This window comes from Neltuma alba, unplaced genomic scaffold, assembly GCF_004799145.2.
Source record: "Neltuma alba isolate B1F8T4 unplaced genomic scaffold, ASM479914v2 tig00010746_pilon, whole genome shotgun sequence".
In the NCBI taxonomy this organism is placed as follows: domain Eukaryota; kingdom Viridiplantae; phylum Streptophyta; class Magnoliopsida; order Fabales; family Fabaceae; genus Neltuma; species Neltuma alba.
In genome coordinates this window covers 302577-325015 of record NW_021635573.1, presented here as the reverse complement: position 1 = coordinate 325015, position 22439 = coordinate 302577, and the positions used below count along the sequence as shown (strand labels likewise).

Genomic DNA, 22439 nt, shown 5'->3' with positions numbered 1-22439 from the left:
AAAATTTTAAAAGGTTGTACGAAAGTGAAAAATGTGAGAAAATTTCATGCACTGTATTTTGACATATGAACCTCAGAAAATGATCCATGCTTTTGTGGATATAAATTGAGATGATCCAGTAAAATCTCGTTTCTGGCTCACGTCTCTTTCCATGCCTTTGTGGATATAAATTGAAAATGTCCCTCTCACTTAATCTGTGATGTCCATATTATTAACCATCACCGGTTTAAAATTTAATATTTTATTAAAAAATGATTGAAATATTAAAATTTAATGTGATTTTTACACAACAACAAGTTTAAGAAAAAACCATCTCGAGCCACATGTGCTTTTTTTTTTAACCCTACATTTTTTACTCAATTAAAATTCGATCGTGAATATTTTTCATAGCAATTCCTTAAATTTTAATTTACTGCAATCCAATATCTATAACTTTTACCTGGTCGTAGCTTAGTATCTGAGTTTTATTATATTACAACTCAATCCATGTATAATTTTAACCAATTAAAACTTTAATTTCTATATTGTAAATGGTTACAATTATAGTCATTGATTTAGAACGAGTCAATATATTTAGAAATCGAGTTACAATTTAATCAAAATTATGGGAACTAATAAGATCAGTCCTCCCTAATAATAATAAAATAGTTTCCGTGAAACATTCATTGGCAAATCATGATTCCTTTTTCAGCAATGATTTTTAAATTTTTAATATAACCGCAACATCTGTCATACAAATTATTTTCTGCTACTCCATCTCCTCGAGAGCTGACAATTGCTTTGTGATGATATTTTTGGAAGTGCAGATATCTTGATTTGATTAGTTTCAGATGCAAACTAGTTCCGGATCTTATAGTTAATTATATTTTGTTGTCCATTTTATTATATTTTTTCTTAATATATATTGTGTATTATATATTGAAGGGTACGTAGATGCAGAAATTTGATCAAATCAATCATTTATATTCTCCCATAAGGCACCTAAAAAAAAAACACATCAATTATATATATATATATATATATATATTATATTGTCCCCCATCTCACGCGATGAACCAAAATTTTCTCATTTCATTTACTGAGAACAAATTAAAGAGGCTCTTGTTTCACTTCGAATCCCTGTTGTATTAAAAATTAGGTTTGATCGAGTGCGATATGAAAAGAATTAAGTCGATTATATTAGCGATAATACTTAAATATTTTGAAATTATCCACAAAGGAGCCCTTAGTATCTGAAAGCTTTTTTGGGCTCTTATATACCCTGAAAGTTTATTTTCATGGCAAAAATATTATGATCGTTATTCACTGTTAAGTTTGATTGTTAAATTATGTGGGTTGATCGATGTCTTTAACGATCAAACTTAACTGTGGATAACGGTTCAGGACAGAAATGCAACAAAATAAAATTTGCAAGACATATAAGAGTAAAAGAAAAAAAAAACTCAGGTATTGAGTGTTTTTTTATAGATACTTTTAGGTATTTAAACATCTTATTCCATTATATTATTTTTGAAAAGGGCAACAAAGGTCATTGTACATAGTATGTTAATGGCGTTTTCTACGCAACATCTGCAATATGTCACATTTTTTAATATAGGTATAGATTCGTCGTATGTTTCGAAGAAAGGCAGAATCATTGATAAAGACACATCATGCGGAGAAATGGAGTAGAGTGATCTAGAACCTATAAGCTATGTATAAGTCTTAACTTTGTCAAATCATCTTAGAATTTTGTAATAATATTGCCAAAGGAAAATGTACGATGCTGGCCTCTTTGTCAAAGAGCAAAACTGGACTTATATTAACGTAGGGACGCCTCTTTATGTATGCTTATATTAACCTAGGGACGTCTCTTTATGTATGCATCATGATTTAACTAAGATGAATGAGACATATGTAATTATGGAGTTATTTTAGAGGAAACATTAGAAATTTGAGAGATAAAGTAAATTAAGATTTTATATTAATATTTAAAATTAAATATAATTTTTAATTAATTCTTATATTAAGAATCAGAATTATAACACTACAAAAAAAACATGCTTTTAGTGATGGAATTTAGTGACGGATTAGTGACGGAATTTGTTTCGTCGCTAATTCCTTTGTCGCCAATTGATTAGTGACAGATTAATGACGAAAATTTTTGTTGCTAATTACTGACGGAAATTTCCCGTTGCTAATCCGTCGCTAATTATTGACAGAAATTTTCATCACAAATTAGCGACGGAAAACTTCCGTCGCTAACCCGAATTTTTAAAAATAAAATAAAATGTCATGTGTCACCTCTACCAATTGTCATGTCATCACCAGGGACCACTTCCACGTGTCACTGCCACCTTACCTCCGCCTGTCACGTGTGCTGCCACCTCACCTCTACTGTCACATCACATGTCACCTTTGCCTGCCACATGTCACTACTACATAATTCTCTCCTCAAAGTGACTTCTCCATAGCTCGAACCCAGGACCTTCTTTGTGCGTGTGTGCAGCTTTACCAGTTGAGTTGCAATGAACCTGCTGATTTATTATGTAAAATTAAATATATAATATTATTCTACACAAATAATTATATATACATGTATATTATTAAAAACTAAAAATATACTATATGATAATTTTAATCATAACTATTTTAATGAAAAAAATAATTTTTAAATATTTTTTATAATTTTTATTTTAAAAAATATTTTTAATATAATTTTAATTTCTAACTACACTAATTTTGAATTTTAAATCATAAATAATTTTTTTATAAATATTTTTAAATTTATTTTGTAATTAACATTGATAAGATATACAATTTAATGATATATATATTATATTACATTATATCATATTATCTATATTTTGTTTTATATATTTGAAGAAAATCATTTACAATTAGTCAAAAAATCTTGTTATTCAAAAAATAACTACTATAATAAAATCTAATAAATTATTCTATATAAAAAATTAAATGATTTGAATAAATTATGAGAAATAGTATTCTCATACTTGTGTATATATCCTATGTAATTTATTTTCTTAAAATTCTTTGTATATACCATTTGTTTTTATATTGAAGATCAAAATCAATCTATATCATGGGTATCAATTATATCATGATTAAATTTTATTGTTTACTGATTGAAATTCAAAATTCACTTCAATATTAATTTGCATTCATATAAATTTATGAAATCGTTTTGAATTTCTATTATATATTATATATTTCAATATATTTTACATATGATAAACTTATTTCTTTCTTACATCAGTTTGTATAAGAAAGTTATTAATATTCTTATTAATAATCAAGAGGAATTTATTTTAAACAAAATATAAATAAGTTTTCTAAGAAATTGTTTTTCTATTTTTAGTATATACATAATGATGATATGAATAATGACGATATCATCATTAACACCAACTCCACAAGTATATAAATTTATTTTATAATTAAAATTTTTTTAAATCATTATATTCTTAATTGTTATTATATAATTTTTGTAAGATTATAATTTAAAATAAAAAAATTTAAAATTAGTGACAGATTAGTAGCGGAATAGAATTAGTGACGGAATTAGTGACAAAAACTTCTGTAACAAATAATTTAGCGACGAAAATTTCCGACCGAAAGAATTTCCGTCGGTAAATATTTATTGATGGATTTTCTGATAGATGAGCGACGGAATTTAGAGACGGACAGAAATTTAGTGACGGAATAATCCGTTGAAAAAATTAGCGATGGAATTTCCGTCGTGATTTCTGTCGCTAATTCCGTCAGAAATTAGAGACGGAATTTATTTCCGTCTCAAATTCCGTTGCTAATCAGCTGTTTTTTTTTGTAGTGTAGTTATTTAATTCTACTTTATTATCACTTTTAACTCACATTTACAGTCTTTATTTTCTATCACTTCATATTTAACGTCATGATGATGATATTTTTAACATGTTAGATCACACATAAAAATAGGACACTTCATTTATAAATTAAGATATTTAAGGATATTTAAGAAAAATACGATAGTTTGTTCTCATGTGTGTGTATATAAGGCACACACACGCACACTTCTCTCTGTAAACATTAACTAATTTTGGTGAGTTGGTCGTTAAGTATATGCTTTGTGGATATGATTAGTCAAACCGTTTCTCTGTACATGAATCGCATATCCTGCCAAGAAATATGTACGTGAAAAATTATCAACTCTTATATGTTTACGTGTGAGGAGGCAACTTGATTGATATTCTAGAAACTACTACCTCTGATGTTTAATATAAGCTTATTTCACATTTGGTTTGATCTTAAATATAAGATTTTATTTTATTTTGTTTATCATATTTATCCTTTTTTTTAAGGTTGTTCTTATAATAGTTGTATATGTTAAATATTTCATCATATAATAATTTTAACTGATACACATGATTAGCAAGGGTATTTTAAAAAAGATAATACCTATTTATTATGAGTCATTATAAAATTTATGTCATTTTCAGTCATTTTATATTTAAACTTATTTTTTTATTATCTATCCAAACAAGTTTCAATTTATTAAACTGACTTTTATAAAAGTAAGTCTAAACATAAATCACATTACACTAATTGCCTTTTATCCTAATTTATGTTTGCAAAAGTAAGATGAAATAAAAGTTATTTTTGTCACTGCTAATCTAAACACATCCTTAATTAATTACGTCTATTTATATATATATATATATATATATTCGTATTAAAGAAGCCGAGAAAGTTACGCGAAGATTGTGACATGGTGTTTGTGTATATGTAGGAACCGGTTTTAGTCGTTGTAGTGATTAGCACCATAATACTCATCAAATCTTAACTATTCAAATTTAATATGAATAGTTGAGATTTAATATTTGATATTTTAAAAAATACTTTTCTTTTAATAAGTATATAATATATAATAAATGAAATCTCTCAACTGTAAGTTTTTTAAAAAATAAATTTTTATTTAAAAATTACTAATTGAAATTTTAAATCTAGACCATTAAAACTGATTTTAAATGGTTTAGATTTCACTATATAATGATGAGTATCGTGGTGCTAATGACTACCAAGGTACTGAAAACCAGACCGGTCAATGAATCGGTCAAGACAGTGGGTCAAGAGTCAATGGGTCAGACCGGAATCAGACCGAAGTCAGACTGGTGTAATTAAAATAATATAATTTTTAATAATATAGTAAATATTTTAGATAAAATAATGAGAATAAAACATAATATAAAAGTAATTTTTAATTAATAATAAAAATATGTCGCAATATAGATTAATATGATCAGATTGTTAAACTTTTTTCAAATCTATAATATACATAGATTCAATATTACTTTTAAAATCGTTAGAAATTAAATCAAAGCGCAAAGAAATAAATAAAAAAGGAATTATGAGATATATATACAATTATTTTTGCACTAGACTTCAATCTATGGATTTAGCTATGTGTCGGAAGTTGGGAACCCGTGATTTGTGAGCTTTTCAAAGCTTTGTTTTCTCCCAATGCCCAGACTTACTCCATCTTTCCACGCAACCTCTCACCCTCCATAACTTTTCTCCTTCTTCAGTTCCACTTTTTCGTCCTTTTCAGCTTCAGTTCGCTCTCTTCCATCTTCCATCTTCTCTTCAGTAGTTCAACTGGGTATTTTATTCTCCTCGCATCAATGGTTGTGTTATCCTCTCCATTAACATCTGATCTATTTCAAACTAGGTAATTTCTTTCATCATTTTTTTAATCCTTTTAAGATTTGTTCTTCCTTGTAACATTTCTCTCTCTCACTCTCTCTCTCTCTTCATGCAAGCTTCTTTTTTTTCACCTTTAATGGCGTCGTGCCCAGTGGGGAAGACGAAAAAGGTAACCCAAGCAACCCATTCAACCCAGTGGGTTAGCCGGTTTATGTCCGAGTCACACCAGTTCAAAACGGTTCAATCCGGTTTAGATCTATTCCGAGTTAATACAAGAACCGGATCGGACAAGTGCCGGCGAACCGGCCAGTCCGGTCCGGTTTTTAATACCATGATGATTACCATGAGTATTAAAAGTGGACCCATGTGTATATATTCACTTTCCAAATATAGAAAATAAAAAATTGGGTTCGTGGCTGCGAACCATTATAGATAGGGGCCAAAGGGGCCAAAGCATATCAACACAAGCATTACCAAGTTTTGCAAAGCGTATTGAAGCCCAATGGAGTCCACAGCTTTCTTCTCCTTCATTTCACCATTTTGGTTTTATGCCATGATCTTCATAATTGCTCTCTTCAGACTCATTAAAACCCTAAAATACCGTCGCTCTACCCCTCCATTGCTCTGCAAACACAAACTCCCTCCAGGTCCCAAACCATGGCCTATTATTGGCAATTTACCAGAACTGCTTTGCAGCAAGTCTGCGTCCAATGGATACACCAGCTTGTGAAGAACTTAAACACTGAGATTGCATGTATCAAGTTAGGAAATGTCCATGTGATTCCAGTGATCGACCCTACTATAGCCTGCGAGTTCTTGAAGAAACAAGACGATATTTTCGCTTCAAGGCCTATCAGCATGTCCACTCATCTCATCTCTCGTGGCTATTTAACTGTGGCCGCCGTGCCCTATGGAGATCAGTGGAAGAAGATGAAGAAGATGATAGTGAAGGACTTGCTTTCTCCGGCCAGGCATAGGTGGCTTCATCACAAAAGAGTGGAGGAGGCTGATAACCTCGTGCGCTACGTTTATATGAGTCAGAATAACAATGAAGGAGGCCTTGTGAATGTGAGGATTGCTGCTCAGCATTTCTGTGGGAATGTCATCAGGAAAATCATCTTCAATCAGAGGTAACTTGTATGCATATATTAGTGTAAATAATAATAATAACCTAGTACTCCCTCCGTCATGTTTTTATAAGAAACCTTGGACTTACCTAAACTTTTACTGTACAAAAAAAAAGAAAAGAAAGTTGCACATTAGTAAGAAGTGAGTAGACTACGGCTTCATGAGAAAAGAAAGAGATAATTTTAGAGACTGCAATCAAATATGCATGCCTTAACAATTTGTTTTATATTTCTGTACGTAACAGGTGTTTCGGAGCTGGTGGCGAGGAGGGAGGGCCAGGGTTGGAGGAAATAGAACATGTGGGTGCAGTGTTCATAATTCTCAAATACCTGTATGCCTTCTGTGTTCGTGCCATGTTTGAGGGGATTTGACTTGGATGGGCAAAAGAGACAGTTGAAGAACGCTGTGAAGATAGTGAACAAGTATCATGATCCCATCATTGAAGCAGGAATCAAACAATGGAAGGATGGCACCAAGACGGAGACGGAGGACCTGCTTGATGTTATGATTTCTCTCAAGGATGCTGATAATAACCCCCTATTATCCATGCAAGAAATCAAAGCTGAAATTACAGTTAATGCTCTTGTCTACTTCACATATCCTTCAATTTTTTTAATGCTTTTTAAGAAGGAGAATTTTAGAGAACATGATTAAAGCAATCACAAAAATGAATCGGAAGAACTTTATTTATTTTGCAGGATCTTATATGTGCAACAGTCGACAATCCATCAAACGCTGCAGAATGGGCACTGGCAGAGATGATGAACCAGCCAGAGCTTCTTCGAAAAGCCACTGAGGAATTGGATCGAGTAGTGGGTAAGGACAGGCTTGTTCAAGAATTAGACATACCAAAACTCAACTACATCAAAGCCTGCCTAAGAGAAGCCTTTCGCCTTCATCCGATTGCTGCATTCAACGTCCCTCATGTGCCTATGCGTGACACAGTGGTTTCCAACTATTTCATCCCCAAAGGCAGTCACGTGATTCTGAGCAGACAGGAGCTAGGAAACCCCAAGGTTTGGGAGGATCCTCTTAAGTTCAAACCAGAACGACACCTCTCGGACGATGGTTCAGAAGTGTTCTTGTCAGAAACAGATCTGCGGTTCATAACCTTCTCTACAGGAAAACGCGGGTGTCCCGGAATGATGCTTGGGACCGCTCTCTCTGTTATGCTGCTTGCCAGGTTGGTCCATGGGTTCACTTGCAGTGCTCCACCTCACCAACCAGTTGAACTGGTTCAGTCCGAGACAGACCCCTTCATCGCGCAGCCACTGTTGGTCATTGCAAAACCAAGGTTGCCTCATGAGGTTTACCTGTTGGGTTAATTTAGCCAGGGTAATATAACATTACTACAATCTATTAGTATGATTTTAGTTGTCTCGTTCATCTCGGTACACTATATTATAGTGTACGTAATACTCTGATTTTTAATATAAGATCTCGTTTGATTTTTATTTCGGTTCTAAATATAAGACCCCAATCTATTTTGTCTCTAATATTTATGCTTTTGTTTGCCACAAAAAAAAAAGAAACAATATATTGAATGGTTTTCGGAATTCAGGCGGTGCCAAATCCAATATTGCAACCCATTAATTGTTTGGCCTAAGTATATGAAAGATTAATGTCCCCACTGATAAATAATTATTGTCGGCGGGTAAATAATAAAGGTCAAAATCGAACCACAAGAACACGGACGATCGATCGCCGCGTGGGTGGATAGAAAAGTTTATGCCTTCCCCGTCGACAAGGGCGTCCGAGCTGCAGGTCACGTCATTCTATGAATTTTCTGTCTTTTTCTGGGCAATCTACAATTACACATGCAACTATTACTTTCTATCTTAATTATAAGAGCTAATGGACTAATTTAAAAAGATTAAGAAAATAAGTTATATTAGTTATTTGTAATAAATATGTGTTGTCTTTCCTAAAATAGCCTTGCTAATCAAGTGTATTGGCTACAACTACCATTATTAGAAGGATCACCTTAGGAAAAAATATTTAAATATGAGAGACAAAGTGGATTAGGGTCTTATATTTAGGATTAAAATAAAAATTAAATGAGGTTTTATATTAAGGACCCGAGGTAGTATCATACCACTCTTGATAATTTTTTTTTATGTTTTTATTTATAAATCATGATTAATAATTTTTGGGTCAAAGTGCATCTAGTATCTTAAAATATTTTTTCGAGTCCATCTAGCACCTTAAACTATTTTGTGGTGCATCCAGCACCCCAAAGTATATTTTAGGAGCACCCAACGCCTTGAAATATTTTTGCCTTGGTGCTGGATCCACCGACAAATATTTTTAGGTGCTAGACACACCTAAAAAAAATATTTCAGAGTATTGGATGCACAACAAAATACTTTAGGGTTTTGGATGCAACCGAGAAAATATTTCAAGGTGTTGGATGCACCACAAAATACTTTAGGGTATTGGATACACCTGAGAAAATATTTTAAGGTGTTGGATGCACCTTAACCCATAATTTTTTTTTCAATAATACTATCAGTGTGTTATGTATACTGTTGAGTAATGATAAAGTAGAAAGGAATTGAGATAAACAAGCAAGGCTGAATTAAAAAATCGCATTTGAGGAGCGTCATATTGTGAAAAGATGGGATTTATAAACTATTCTTAACTATCTTAATTCATGTAAAATATATAGTAGAAAATGACTCATAAATAATTAAACATGGAAGGAATATTGATCTAATGATCTTTTATTCTTAATACTGCCCCCACTCCTAATTATAAAACTTAGGTTACAGTTTACAAACTAGGTCTTATAATTAAAACCGAAAGTAATGTTATTTTATAACAAGCCAGATGCTACACTTTTTGCCCTGCAGCAGCACTAAGTCATTAGCTAACCCCTATGAATAGCCACGAAGCGTTTATATATATATATATATATATATATATAGTAGTCACAGGCTCAACAATAATTTCCATTCATCTCTTATGGTGTCTACAGCCTAATCCCTTTAGTTTTCAAGCCATGGAGTATTCTTCCTTCTGCCTCTTCTCAGCCTTGTGGTCTTATTCCAAGCTCTTATCCCAGTGACTAGCCCAGCTACTGCGTGTGAGTTCTTGAAGAAACAAGACCTATGGGCATGTCATCTGATCTCATATCAGCTGGTTATTTAATGACGGAACTTGGAGAGCAATGGAAGAAGCTGAAGAAAGTGATAAGCAAGGACTTGCTTTTCCCATGAAGCATCAGTGGCTTCATGCCAAAAGAATGGAGGGAGCCAATATCCTCATGCATTACGTCTATAATCTTCAATAGAAGGTAATTAATACTTTGAATAGCTTGTGAGCAATACATGATGCGATATAATAAGGACCCATTTGAAATGGTTTATAAATAGCTTCTTAAACATGATTTAAAGAGTATAAGGTAAGTATGTAAAAAGAGTTTTATCTCAACTTGTATGAAAATGCTTATAAGTGTTCTGCAGCATGACCAAACAAGCACTAAGATGGTACCAACTTCAAAAAGTTTACAGTTGTCATCCATCCCTTATATATTGCCATAATAGAAGCTAAGAAAAGCATGGCGGGCAGTACATAATGTTTAGTGGAACTGTTTATAATAAGTAATAATAATAATTGTTGATAAAAACTGGTTATGGAATTATCCTAAATTAAATTAGAATTATGAGTTCTGATGCCAATTTGTTATGTTATGCGCGCTATATATTGAGGCATTATTTCTCGATGCAGTTCGTATTCTCATCCATTATTTTCACTGTAGAGTACCATCATTTTTCTCTATGCACCTTCAATCTTGCCTTGGAAAATAAGTATTGGTCAAATATTTGTGAACTGTATGAACGTGACCATAATAAAAGTTTATTTCATATGGATCTTTGCATTTTTTAAATATGATGAGTAAATAGTAATAACTTAAAAATTTTTATTTAATTTATCGAGTAACCTATAAGTTTATTCTATTAAAAGTCGATTTTTTGTTATTTTAATTCATTAGACAGTGCACAATCCAATTAGCTCTCCCAATCCAATTTTACTACTAAACTAAACTTAACTGATACTAGAACTATGAATTCGGATACTATTCAAAATATTGGGATGAAAAGATGTGTGGGCCGACGTCAAAATTAGCAAGACTCCAACATTTTCCCAAGGATACCATTTTCTGTGAAAACAGAAATGTTTGCAATTGACAATTTCGCAACTGGAAACCTAAAAATCAGTCTTTATATTCACATTTCTTTTTAGTGTTCTTTAGGGGGCTTCATAAAGCTAAAGAAAGAAAATCAAAGTGCTCTCGCTACGGGGAGCTTTTCTCTCATACTGAGAGTGTAAGGTACTGCCCGTAGTGGTAGTGGAGTGTACAGAGTCCACCCACTGGGGTCTTCCGCTCTAAGAGTACCCTGGTTTCCATTAGTGAAGCCGAGGTACTGGTGTGAGAGAGTCTGTGTGAGTAAGAGTTAGAGTGAGTGTTCGCTGTTTCACCTTCTTAGCTCCTAGTGCTAATCAAGCAAGTGTTTGTGATTTAAGCCTGAAAGGAAGGAGGTAGAAGCTACGAAGCTACAAAATGAACGACCCCGAAGGAGGAAGCCACCGAAGGGGCCGAAGGGTAGAAATGGTATGGAGAAACCAGGAAAGATCGAAGAAGAGTACTATGCTCATTGGCAAAGTCATTTCTGTCTGAAAAAAGGGTTAACAAGAAAGCTGTTATAGCTACGATCCGTAAAGGATGGAACCTGAACGAAACGGTAGATGTTGTTGAAATGGGTGAAGATGCTTTTATTTTTACGTTCACAGAGATGAAGGAGAAATGCAGACTAATGAAGGGACGACCCTGGTTAATACAAGGATCTCTCATGAGTATACAGGAGTGGTCAGAATTCAAGGTCCTGGAGGAGGTCTCCTTCGACAAAACCCCCTTCTGGGTCCAATTCCATAATGTCCCTCTAGGAATACTAGAATGTGAAGAAAACGTTTGGAGCATGAGCAGCTCAGTGGGAGATTTAGTCTGGTATGAGAGGCTGAAGATTGAAGGAAAGTTTACAAGAAGCTTTGCTCGTGCCAGAGTGCTGATCGACATTAAAGGCCCTTTAACTTATGCTTTTGGATAGCGAGACCCGATGGCTCAGAGGTTTGGATATCGGTGAAGTATGAATGCCTACAATCGTATTGTTATAAATGTGGCTTCATAGGTATGATGGAAGAACGTGCAAGAAGGACCTTATGGTCAATGAGAAAGGAGAACGAGCTTATGGGCCATGGACAACGACTGGAGCAGAGAGAGATAAGGAGGAGGCCTTAGTTCAGTTTGACAAGAACTGGCATAAGGGGGACTGCCGAAAACGGCAGGCGGCGCGTGAGCAAGAGCAAACGAAGGAGAGTGGGGGGAACCCAAAAGCAATCTGGTATGACTATGGGAAGGAACGTAGCCGTCATTCACCTAACAATAGGTAGGAGTAGATGTGGGAAGGGACTGCTACTTCGGCGTAAATCAGACTCCTACCCACCACAAAGAGATTGATTTCCCAGAGAGCTGGATTAGAGCTCATGAGAATCCAACGAATCCACTGGCTGCAAATATCACTGAGGGTTCTGGTGGCTGTCCATCAACAGCCACCCAACAACCATGAGTATCTTATCCTGGAACTGCCAAGGCTGGGGAAACCCTTGGTAGTAAAGAACCTCAGCAAGGAGGTAAGGAAAAACAATCCCCAAATTGTTTTCTTAATGGAAACAAAAAAACAAACCCGTTATATGGACCGTATTAAGCATCGATACGGATTTGAAGAAAGCTGGATAATTCCACCCTGCGGTCAGTCAGGCGGCCTAGCCCTCTGGTGGCTAAATTCAGTAGTGATTAACATCATCAGCAGCTCAAAGAATATTATACATACAAAAGTCTCCTCTAATTCAGTAAATCTACCTGAGTATATTTCCTTCATTTATGGCCCACCCAGAGAGGGAGACAGAAGAAAAATCTGGGACCAAGTACGACACATTGCCTCCTCTATGTTAGCGTCGTGGCTTTACGTAGGCGACTTCAATGATATATTATCACAAGATGACAAATGGGGTGGTAACCCCCATGTTCTTCGCCGAGTGCTGAATTTTCAACAATTTATCTCTGATTGTGAGCTACTCGAACTGATAGCTAAGGGATCAAGATTCACATGGTGTAATCAGCGAACTAGGGCAGACCATGTCAAAGAAAGAATTGATCGCGCTTTTGGGAACCTCTGTTTCAAGGAAGCTTTCCCGAAGGCTCTAGTGCTCCATATTGAACCTATAGCTTCGGATCATCATCTTCTCCTGGTGGAATTGTGCTACAACGACATGATAACTCCCAAGTCTTTCAAGTTTGAAGCTATATGGGTAACCCACCCGGACTTCCTGAATATAGTCAGAAACTGTTGGTCGGAGGAAGAAAGGTATCCAGTGACTGGAATCCAAGTATTTGTGGACTATCTGAACAATTGCAGAAAGGCGCTCATCCAGTGGAGCAAAACAGTGTTCCCCAACAACAGGAAACTGATCAACTCCCTAATTGGTCGAATCGAAGAGCTAAAGAGGGGAGTGTACACAGAGGAGATGAAACACAACATTGACTCTCTAACTTCTGAATTAGAGAGTGTTTGGCAAAGGGAAGAAGTGTACTGGTGGCAGAGAAGTCGTACTAATTGGCTCAAAGCAGAAGACCTCAATACTAAGTACTTCCATAGATCTACTCTTATGCGAAGACAAAGAAACCTGATTGTGAGAATTAAGAATCAAAATGGGGAATGGGTTGAAAAAGAGGAAGGGGTTGCAAACTTGATAGCAAATTTTACAACTCTCTTTTCAGAAGTTACCCAGCTTCACAGTTAGACCCAGTTTTTCTACACGCAACCCAAAATCACAGAACAGCAAAACAGGTGGCTCACTCTCCCAGTGATAGAAGCTGAAATCAAAGAAGCCACTTTCCAACTTGGGCATTCAAAGCCCCCAGCCCTGATGGTTTCAATGGCCACTTCTACCAGTTCTCATGGGACGAGGTAAAATCTTCTCTCTTAATCCTAGTTAGGGGTTTCTTTGAAAGGAATAGTTCAATAAATGCCTTGAATGAAACTAACTTGATTCTTATTCCTAAAGTGGACACCCCTGAATCTGTCTCCTAGTATACCCAATAAGCTTGTGTAACTGTGCTTATAAAATTGTGGCTAAATTTTAGCCAACAGATTGAGATTAGTGCTTGATAGTTGCATTTCTGAAAACCAGAGGGCCTTTATCCCCAACTGACTAATCCAAGATAACAACATCATTGTTCATGAGGCCTTCTACCTTAAGAACAAAAAATCTGGGATAAATATGAAGTGGCAGTAAAACTGGACATGAATAAAGCTTATGATCGCATAGAGTGGGGTTTCATTGAAGGGATGATGAAGAAACTAAATTTCTGTGATACATGGATTGCCTGGATCATGGATTGTATTAGTAGTGTCTCATTTAATATCCAGCTATCAGGGAGGAAAATAGCTCAGATTAAACCCCAAAGAGACTTGAGGCAGGGAGACCCTCTCTCCCCCTATCTGTTTATTCTGGCATCCGAAGTCTTCTCCTCAATGCTCTCTATCCACGCCAAACATGGTAACTTTAGGGGTATTAATATCACCAGAGGCGGCTCGATGCTTACCCATTGCCTTTTCGCTGATGATACCATTATCTTTATGCAAGCCGAGGCTCAAAATTGCAGGCTGTTCATGGAAATCCTCCGAGAGTACTGTAAATGTTCTGGACAAAGAGTCAACTATGATAAATCAAGCTTGTTTTTCTCTCCTAATAGGTGAGGAGTCAGATAGCTTCTTGTCTAAATATCCAAGCCACCTCTGATCCAGGGAAATACTTGGGTCTACCAATTCTGTGGGGATCTTCGAAGCAAGCAGCACTGGCTTATGTAAGAGACAAAATGGGAAGGAAAGTTCAAAACTAGAAGAAGAAATGCCTCTCTTTCACTAGTAGAGAGGTCATGATAAAGGCAGTGGTTAATGCCATTCCTATCTACCCTATGTGCTGTTTTAAATTCCCAAAACAAACCTACAAAGCTCTAGACCAACTAGTCTCAAACTTTTTCTGGAGCAATTCTGAGGGAGGAGGGAAAATACATTGGAAAGCATGGAAATCACTCTCAAGGACCAAGAAGGAAGGAGGAATAGGATTTAGAGACTTTATGGGCTTCAACGACGCCCTACTCGCTAAGACAGAGCATGGCGTATCCTACAGTCTCCAGAGAGTCTTTGGGTTCGAATATTGAAGAGTATCTACTTTCCTAATTCCTCCTTCATGGAGGCAAAAAAAGGTCCCAAATCTTCTTGGGTATGGGATAGCATTCTCACAGGACGTAATTTCTTGAAATAGAATCTATGCTGGCAAATTGGTAATGGGCACTACATCCAAATCTAGAAAGACCCTTGGGTTCCTGGAGCAGATAAATTCCTCCTTCCTAAGAAAGATGATGAGGAGGTTAATGAGGATTTGTTAGTCTCGAGCCTAATCAGTGAAAGACAGTGGAATCTGGACCCTATAAGGGAGCAAGTTGAGAGCAAGTACTTGAGCCTCATTTTAAACATACCTCTTCCCGTATTGAGTACAGCTGATAGACTTATTTGGGCAGCTTCAAAAGACGAAAAATATACAGTAAAAGCCGGATATAGAGCAGCCTTGACTAAGGTCGATTTAAATCTAGCAGTAACGAAAGCTACTCCATCACTAAAAGTTGATACTAGAATCTGGGCTGCTGTGTGGAAACTCAAAACTGCCCCAAGAGTAAAGAACTTCATTGGAGAATTCTAAACAGGGCCCTAGCAACTAAAGAAGCTCTATACCGTCGCAAAAGTGCTCCTGATCCTATATGTCTGATTTGTAGAGAAGGAACAGAAACTCTTGAATATTTGTTTCTGCTATGCAACTGGACGAATTTTGCCTGGTTCGGAAGTCCGCTGGGAATCATAGTAAACCACTGCAATGTCCGGAGCATATCCTTTTGGATGGAAAACTTTCTCTTGCATGAATTGAAAGATTCTGAATATGGGAAGGCCTACCTAGCTACTCTATGTTGGTTTATATGGAAATTCATATGCAAGTTGGTTTTTGAACAAGAAACCCCAAACCCTACCTTGGTCATTGAAGCTGCCAATAAGATGATGAGGGACTTCTGGGAAGCTAACGAACTATTGCCCACTAATACAGAAATGGCACTGCCTAAATCTGCTACTAGGTGGAGGAAGCCACATTTTGGGCGTGTGAAGTTAAATTATGATGGGGCCTACTATCGAAAAACAGGTAAAGCTGGCATTGGTATAATCTGTAGAGACTCCTATGGGCTGTTTTTGCGAGGGTGGTCAAAGGCTGTAGTGGCCTCTTCAGCGCTCCATGCTGAAATCTTGGCTTTGACTAAAGCTATCTCACTCTCTGAAGAATGGGGGCTCTCGAATGTCATCTTGGAAGGAGACTGTAAAGTGCTTATTGATGCGATCTCTGCTCAGTCCCCTTCTTCTTGCCCTTGGCTGCTACAAGGTCTAGTCAACGATATCATAGATCAGATTGCATCACGAAGTACGCTGACTTGTTCTTTTATTTCCCGTGCGGGAAACTGTGCTGCCGACTTTTTGGCCGCTTCTGCTTCAAGGGAGGTGGGACCCCACGGTCTGATACTTGTACTGCCACCTCCTCTAGCTTCCATTCTACTTCAAGATGCAACTGATAAGCACAATCCGGGGAACGACCAGACCTCGCTTGAAGCTGATAGGGAAGGCGTTGGCTGAAGTTTTGTTTCTTCCTTGTTCTAGTTTCTTTGCGTGTGTTTCTTTCTTTTCCCTTGTTGTACTGAACTCGTTGTGTTTTGTTTCTGTTTTTATGGATGTTTTTTCCCCTGGTCAAAAAAAAAAGGTGGCTTCATAAAGCTAGGGTTTGAAATTGATGGGTTAGACGACAACCTCGTCCCTTTATCAGCAACTGGGGAATCAGGAGGCTTTGTTTATGTTTGGACGTTGAGTTTGGTGAGCCAAGCAACTGGGATATTGAGAGATCATTATCTTTTCCCGCAATGCCACATGTTAGCGTTGTTGGATGCTGTGCAACTGAAGTGTGTTAACCATAAGCGTCTCAAGAGTGAGTTATTATGTTGTTCTATTAACTTCCCTACATAATTGTGGACAGTAGGTCTAAGATGGTGGATTGAAACATTTAATGCTAAGATTTAGAGAAAGAGTTGGTTGAATACTTGTATATCAGGGTAGGCAAAATTTGCGAGCATCTTTTCATTAGTTGTGAACTGGATCACTCCCATACTACTATTTCAAAACTTGATGTTTTTTTTTTTTTAATTTTCAACTTGACAATCATTTCTTTACCCATACAATTGCTCAATTCTTGTGGGAAAGAACTGGTTTTTTCCCCTGGAATCAGGAGAGTTGGGGAAGCGCAAATGTTTGAGTACGGTCAGTGAGTCCAAAACTTACTTAGTGCAATGTAACGTAAAAAATCACTCTTTCGCTTGCTTTGTTTTTAGGTCCTCATTTTGTAAGGTGCGTATAAATTAATGTGGAAAGATTTATTCAACCGGCATATGTCATTTTGTAAGGTGCGTATAAATTAATGGAATCAGATTTATCAAACGACATGAAGTAATATTTTAGTAAGATCTTCATTTTGTAAAGTGTAGTAAATTAATGGGGAAAGGCATGCTCAGTTTGGAGGTAAAATAACAAATAATGATACTTGAGCTCAATCATCAATATGTCGCCCGGGCAACTTTCGCATTTAAGTTCGTCATTCTCACATAAAGGTTTGCAACCACATGAGCACCCATCATGAGTCCACCCATAAGCAATCTCAACCTTCTGGATGGAAACCTTGGTTACAACCTCACATAGCTCTTTTCAAGAAATAGACGTCAACAAAGATTTCATGATGACAATTATGTGTGGAAGGTATGTGGAAGGGGGAAATTACATTCACCTTCAATTGAGAGTACAACCCTCTAAAATCAATCAAATATGATATATATATATATATATATTATATCAAGGTGCAATGTTTACTTTGCATGTAAAAGGCGGACATTCAAAGTTGGCTCACCATAGAATTAGCGTGTTCTCATGACCTGTAAACCTGTTTTTCCATAATCAGGTATTGTGAGATTTCATATTAGAAGTAGATAGATAGATAACTAATTTAATTAATTTTTTAAGTAACTCAAACTAGTTAATAAACTTTTTATGCTATGGGCTAGAGGCAGTAGGTTTTCTAGTTTAATTTGTAGAATATTTGATAACATTCTACATGGGAGCCACACCGTGAGGGATGTGCATACCTGTGGCCATAGGAGCATCCTTGTGAAGCTTTCATGGACTGGTATCGTAAAATTTCAAATGGGAATTTTCCTCCAATTTTCCCTAAATTTTATTATTTAATTTTTTTTCTTTTGTTGAATATTTTTATAAATATTGAATTATTAGGTCTTTTGGAGTAGTTGTTTTTTTAGTGAAAGCAAAGTGGGACCCACTTCAAAACTCTTCTCTTTCTTGTCATAGTCATTTTTTCTCTCTCGATGACAAGTGAAAATAAACCAAATCATGGTTTGGAGAATAGCTTCTGGAGAATAGATGAGAATGTTTGGATGGAAACCAAACCATAGTTTCAGAAGTGATTTTACGATCTACGAGGTAAATATGTGGAGGAGTTTATCTCGATTTGTGGAAAAGTGCTTCTGAGAAGCACTTTTCAAGGTATCCAAACACCCCCTCTGTGAAAAATAAATTTTGTGAAAAAGTGATTTTGAGAAGTAAGAGTATTTAGATAGTTGTTATTAGAAGTACTTTTTATATATACAAATTATGATAACTACATAAAAGATAGATTTTATGATAGATTTTAATTTGAAGGAATAAAATTGTCAATAATATATTTTTTACCAACATAATTAATAATACATGAGATAATATAATTAATAATTAATTAATATGTGTATATATATTTATAAGATATAAGATTAAATATGTTTATAAAAAAATAATTGAGGGATGTTAAAATCATATTATTGTTGAGATCTACTTTGATAGGCACAATCATACTCTCTAATTTGAACCAAAAGTAGAATGGATATACTTCTCCTGAAATCATGGTTTTGGGCTCCAAAACCATGGTTTTTGCCCAAACCATGATTTCAGATTATTTCTCCAAAATTGATACTATTTGAGTGACATGCTACTCAAACTATGGTTTTACCTCCAAACCATAGTTTTGGAGAGCACCCAAACAAACCTTAACTTATACTTTTAAGGGTGTATTTGGATTATTAGTAGTGATAAAAAAAAATTTTTATTTCATTTAACTTAATTTTTAAGTTATAATAAAAGTTAGTTAGCATAATATGATTTATATTTGAATTAGCTATTATAAAAAAAAAAGTCAATTGGACAAGCTAAAACTTGTTCGAATGATAAATTTAAAAATAAGTCTAAATGTAAAATGATTAAAAATAAAATTAGTTTATTAAATACAAAATATATTTATTGATATGACCATATAATTGTGTAACGTCCCGAATTTTTTGACTTAACAAAAAAGGAGAATGACAGAAGAAGCTAAAAATTGCAAATCCCACAGTAGGTTTCGTAACACAATTTTATTTGGTATTGACAAGTTTGAATTTGTAAATAACAATAAATTTTTATTGACATTCTTTATCTGGTATTTACAAAATTTTAATTTCTTTTTTTTTTATTGTCCCTAGAAAAAATGGAAAAGAACATTCATTGAAATTATTTAGTGTCTAAATAAAACTGGAAAAAATTATGAAATATTTATTTAAAGACCTACGAATATTTTGAAAAAATTCATTCCACAAAAATGGCTTAGATAATTTTAAAAGTTAATTTTCAAAACAAAAGTGGTTTATCTTCTTAGAAAATTCTGAGAAAAATACCTAGAGTTTTATATTTGATTTGGAAATTTTAGAATCATTATTTGATGAAAAAAAGGTGCTAATTGAGGTATAAAATCTTTAGAACAAGCTAAGAATTAATTTATGAAATTAAGGACTATTTGCTTAGCAAATTCAAGAAAAAAAAAAAGTTAGGAGTTAATTTTTGTCCCAAAATTGTTAGAAGAATTATTTTATGGGTCAATGAAGTTAATGGATAAGAAAAATCCATATAAAATACTATGGGTTAATCTTTAGATTTATTTTACAGTTTCATAGTAGTAGAGAAAGGATGAAAATAGAAGTAAGGAATGAAGTGAAGCGCATAATGGTAATTTCGCACGCCGATACCCTTACGCTCGGAGCTCCCGAAAATAGAGTGACCGAGAGTGAGAGTAGAGAGAGAACCAGAGATCGGCGAAGCTAGAGGAGTGACAGGAGGTGGTGAAGCTTACATGCAATTGTAATTTTAGGCTAAGGTGAGCGTTCTGAGCACTCTCCTACCCTTCTTTTCTCCATTCTCTGTGACATTTAAGAGTTGATGGGAAAATGAAATTTCTGGGTTACGAAGAAATGGGGGAAAACAAACGAAATAATGATGGAACAAGTAGATTAAATCTTGTGTAAGTGAGTATAAGTGTTGCCTTTTGATAATTGTGGTTGCATGTGGATTTCCTTGCTCTGTTTTTGTCGACCGGAACAGGGGTTAAAAGATTAATTAAAGTGGCATCGAATTGTGAGGGTTGAAGGAGAGGATACACACACAGCCACTCACTCATAAACCAATCGGCTCGCATGGTCATCGATATATGATACTAGCTAAGCTCCTTAATATAAGAGTTAATTGACTACTAATTTGAGTAGATTAAGAGAAGTTAATTATTCATAATAAATAGGTGCTGAATTTTCAAAAATATCTTTACTAATCAATTGTATTGGATAGAGCTACTATTGTTATAAGAACTATTTAGAAAAAAATAGATAAATATGAGAAATAAAATAAATTGAGATATTATATTTAGAATCAAAATAAAAATCAAACAAGCTGTTATATTAAGTAAAAGAAGTAGTATACGTGTATGTGTGCGTGGTTGATGTTAAGCCAAGGAATTTTCGAATTTGGCTTGTTGTTTTCGGTGCTGCAGCGTCAGATTCCACAGTGGGGAATGGAAGAAAGCTTACATGATGAATATGTGAAGTGTAAGTGTGGGATATGAGAATTTTCTGGAAATTAGAAGGAGGTGCCGTCCAAATTATAAGAGAAATTAAGGACATTATAAGCTATGAAGGTTATATGTGTCTATTTGTTTAGGCCTTTGTGGGAACTAAAAGAGGAAGTTTGAAACTTATCAAGTATTCCCAAGGTATTAAAATGTGATTAAAGTTTCTAAAGTGATAATTAAAGATGGTGTAATGGTTGGAAATTTTAGAGATTGGATGGTTAAGTTGAATTAAACTAATTAGGCTGTAGTTTATATTGCTAAAAGTTGAATGTAACTTGTTTATGCCGTTAAATCAAGTTTGAGGGCATTTCAAGGGTGACTAGGCATTGTTTTAAATCTGGAAATTTTCCAGATTTGAGTAAGGGGTTGAATAGAGGAGTTGCATAAAATCTTCATGGGAAATGTAGCATAGGTTATGGTACCATAATGTAAAACCGTGTGAGGATGATAGTTGGGAAAGCTGAAACTTTTGTGTAGCTTACTGTTGGGTTTAAGAACGTTAATCTTGAAATATTATAGGGGAATTAGATAATAATTAAGCTAAAGTTACTCAAGAAAATAGTGGGAAACTTATGTCCTATTATGAAAATTGAATAAAGGAAGGAAGGAGTTATAGATAAGATAAAGCTAAGCTATAATTGATTGGTGAATTAATAAGGAGTGAGAGAGGGGGGGGGGAGAGTGTGTGTGTTGGGGGGGGGGGGGGGTGATGATTTTCGAAGCTGGAAAATAATTTTGACATTTAATATGAAGTGTTAATAGAAAATATTCTAAAGATAGGAGACTTGTATGTGTGTGCTCTTGGAAGTTGGGAAGTTCAAATAAAGAGTCAAAAGAAATGAGGAACTTATTGATCAAAACTTGGACTTTTGAGCAAGTATTTAAAAATGTTGGAATATGCTTTCAAGTGTTAAGACATTGTTAAAGATTAAAAGTGTTATCAAGTGGGGTATGCGAAGGAAGCATTAAATGTCCTTAACTATATTAGATAAAATAATGTTATTTTGACCAAATTAACTAGTTATTAAGTAAGGTAAGTGATTGGGGTTATGGAGAGAACAAAAAACATTTGACAAGGCATATTATGATAAGAAAAGTTGTCCAAGATGATCAATTATTAAGTAAGGGTAAAATTGAAAAAAGTTAAAATTATTTAAAGAAAGTTATTTAACTTATAGATTATAATTGAATCAAGCAGTAACCTACCCTTACATACGTAATAGGTTTTGATATTTGTATAAGCCCACCAAGGACACAGCGCAAAAAGAAGAAAGCCAGTTTGATTTGGAAGCGGTCTCCCCAGGCACTAGTTCTTTTGTATCTTACAATTGTGATATGATTGCTGCATATCTGTTTGTGCCATATTGCTATTTTAAAGCATGAGAACATGTAATCTTTAATTTCTTGAATTGATTATTTAGCTGTGATCACATGTAGCTGATAGACATGGGGCA

The 22439-nt window shown here is 34.8% G+C and overlaps 2 protein-coding genes and 1 pseudogene across 2 annotated transcripts; all 3 read left to right on the top strand.

Moving 5' to 3' along the window:
- Nucleotides 1–6181: 6181 nt before the first annotated feature.
- Nucleotides 6182–11915, top strand: LOC114758741 (isoleucine N-monooxygenase 2-like; annotated as a pseudogene).
- Nucleotides 11916–12338: 423 nt separating this feature from the next.
- On the top strand, nt 12339–16771 carry LOC114758781 (uncharacterized). The gene has a single exon (XM_028947876.1). It carries the CDS (start codon nt 15825–15827, stop codon nt 16599–16601), a length of 777 nt encoding a protein of 258 aa, XP_028803709.1. The 5' UTR covers nt 12339–15824; the 3' UTR covers nt 16602–16771.
- On the top strand, nt 14172–14627 carry LOC114758739 (uncharacterized mitochondrial protein AtMg01250-like). The gene has a single exon (XM_028947831.1). The coding sequence runs from the start codon at nt 14172–14174 to the stop codon at nt 14625–14627; it is 456 nt and encodes a 151-aa protein (XP_028803664.1).
- Nucleotides 16772–22439: the final 5668 nt, after the last annotated feature.

Bases quoted from the DNA above. Each gene is read 5' to 3' on its own strand.
- LOC114758781 (XM_028947876.1), top strand. From the start codon at position 15,825: ATGGAAAACTTTCTCTTGCATGAATTGAAAGATTCTGAATATGGGAAG.
- LOC114758739 (XM_028947831.1), top strand. From the start codon at position 14,172: ATGAATAAAGCTTATGATCGCATAGAGTGGGGTTTCATTGAAGGGATG.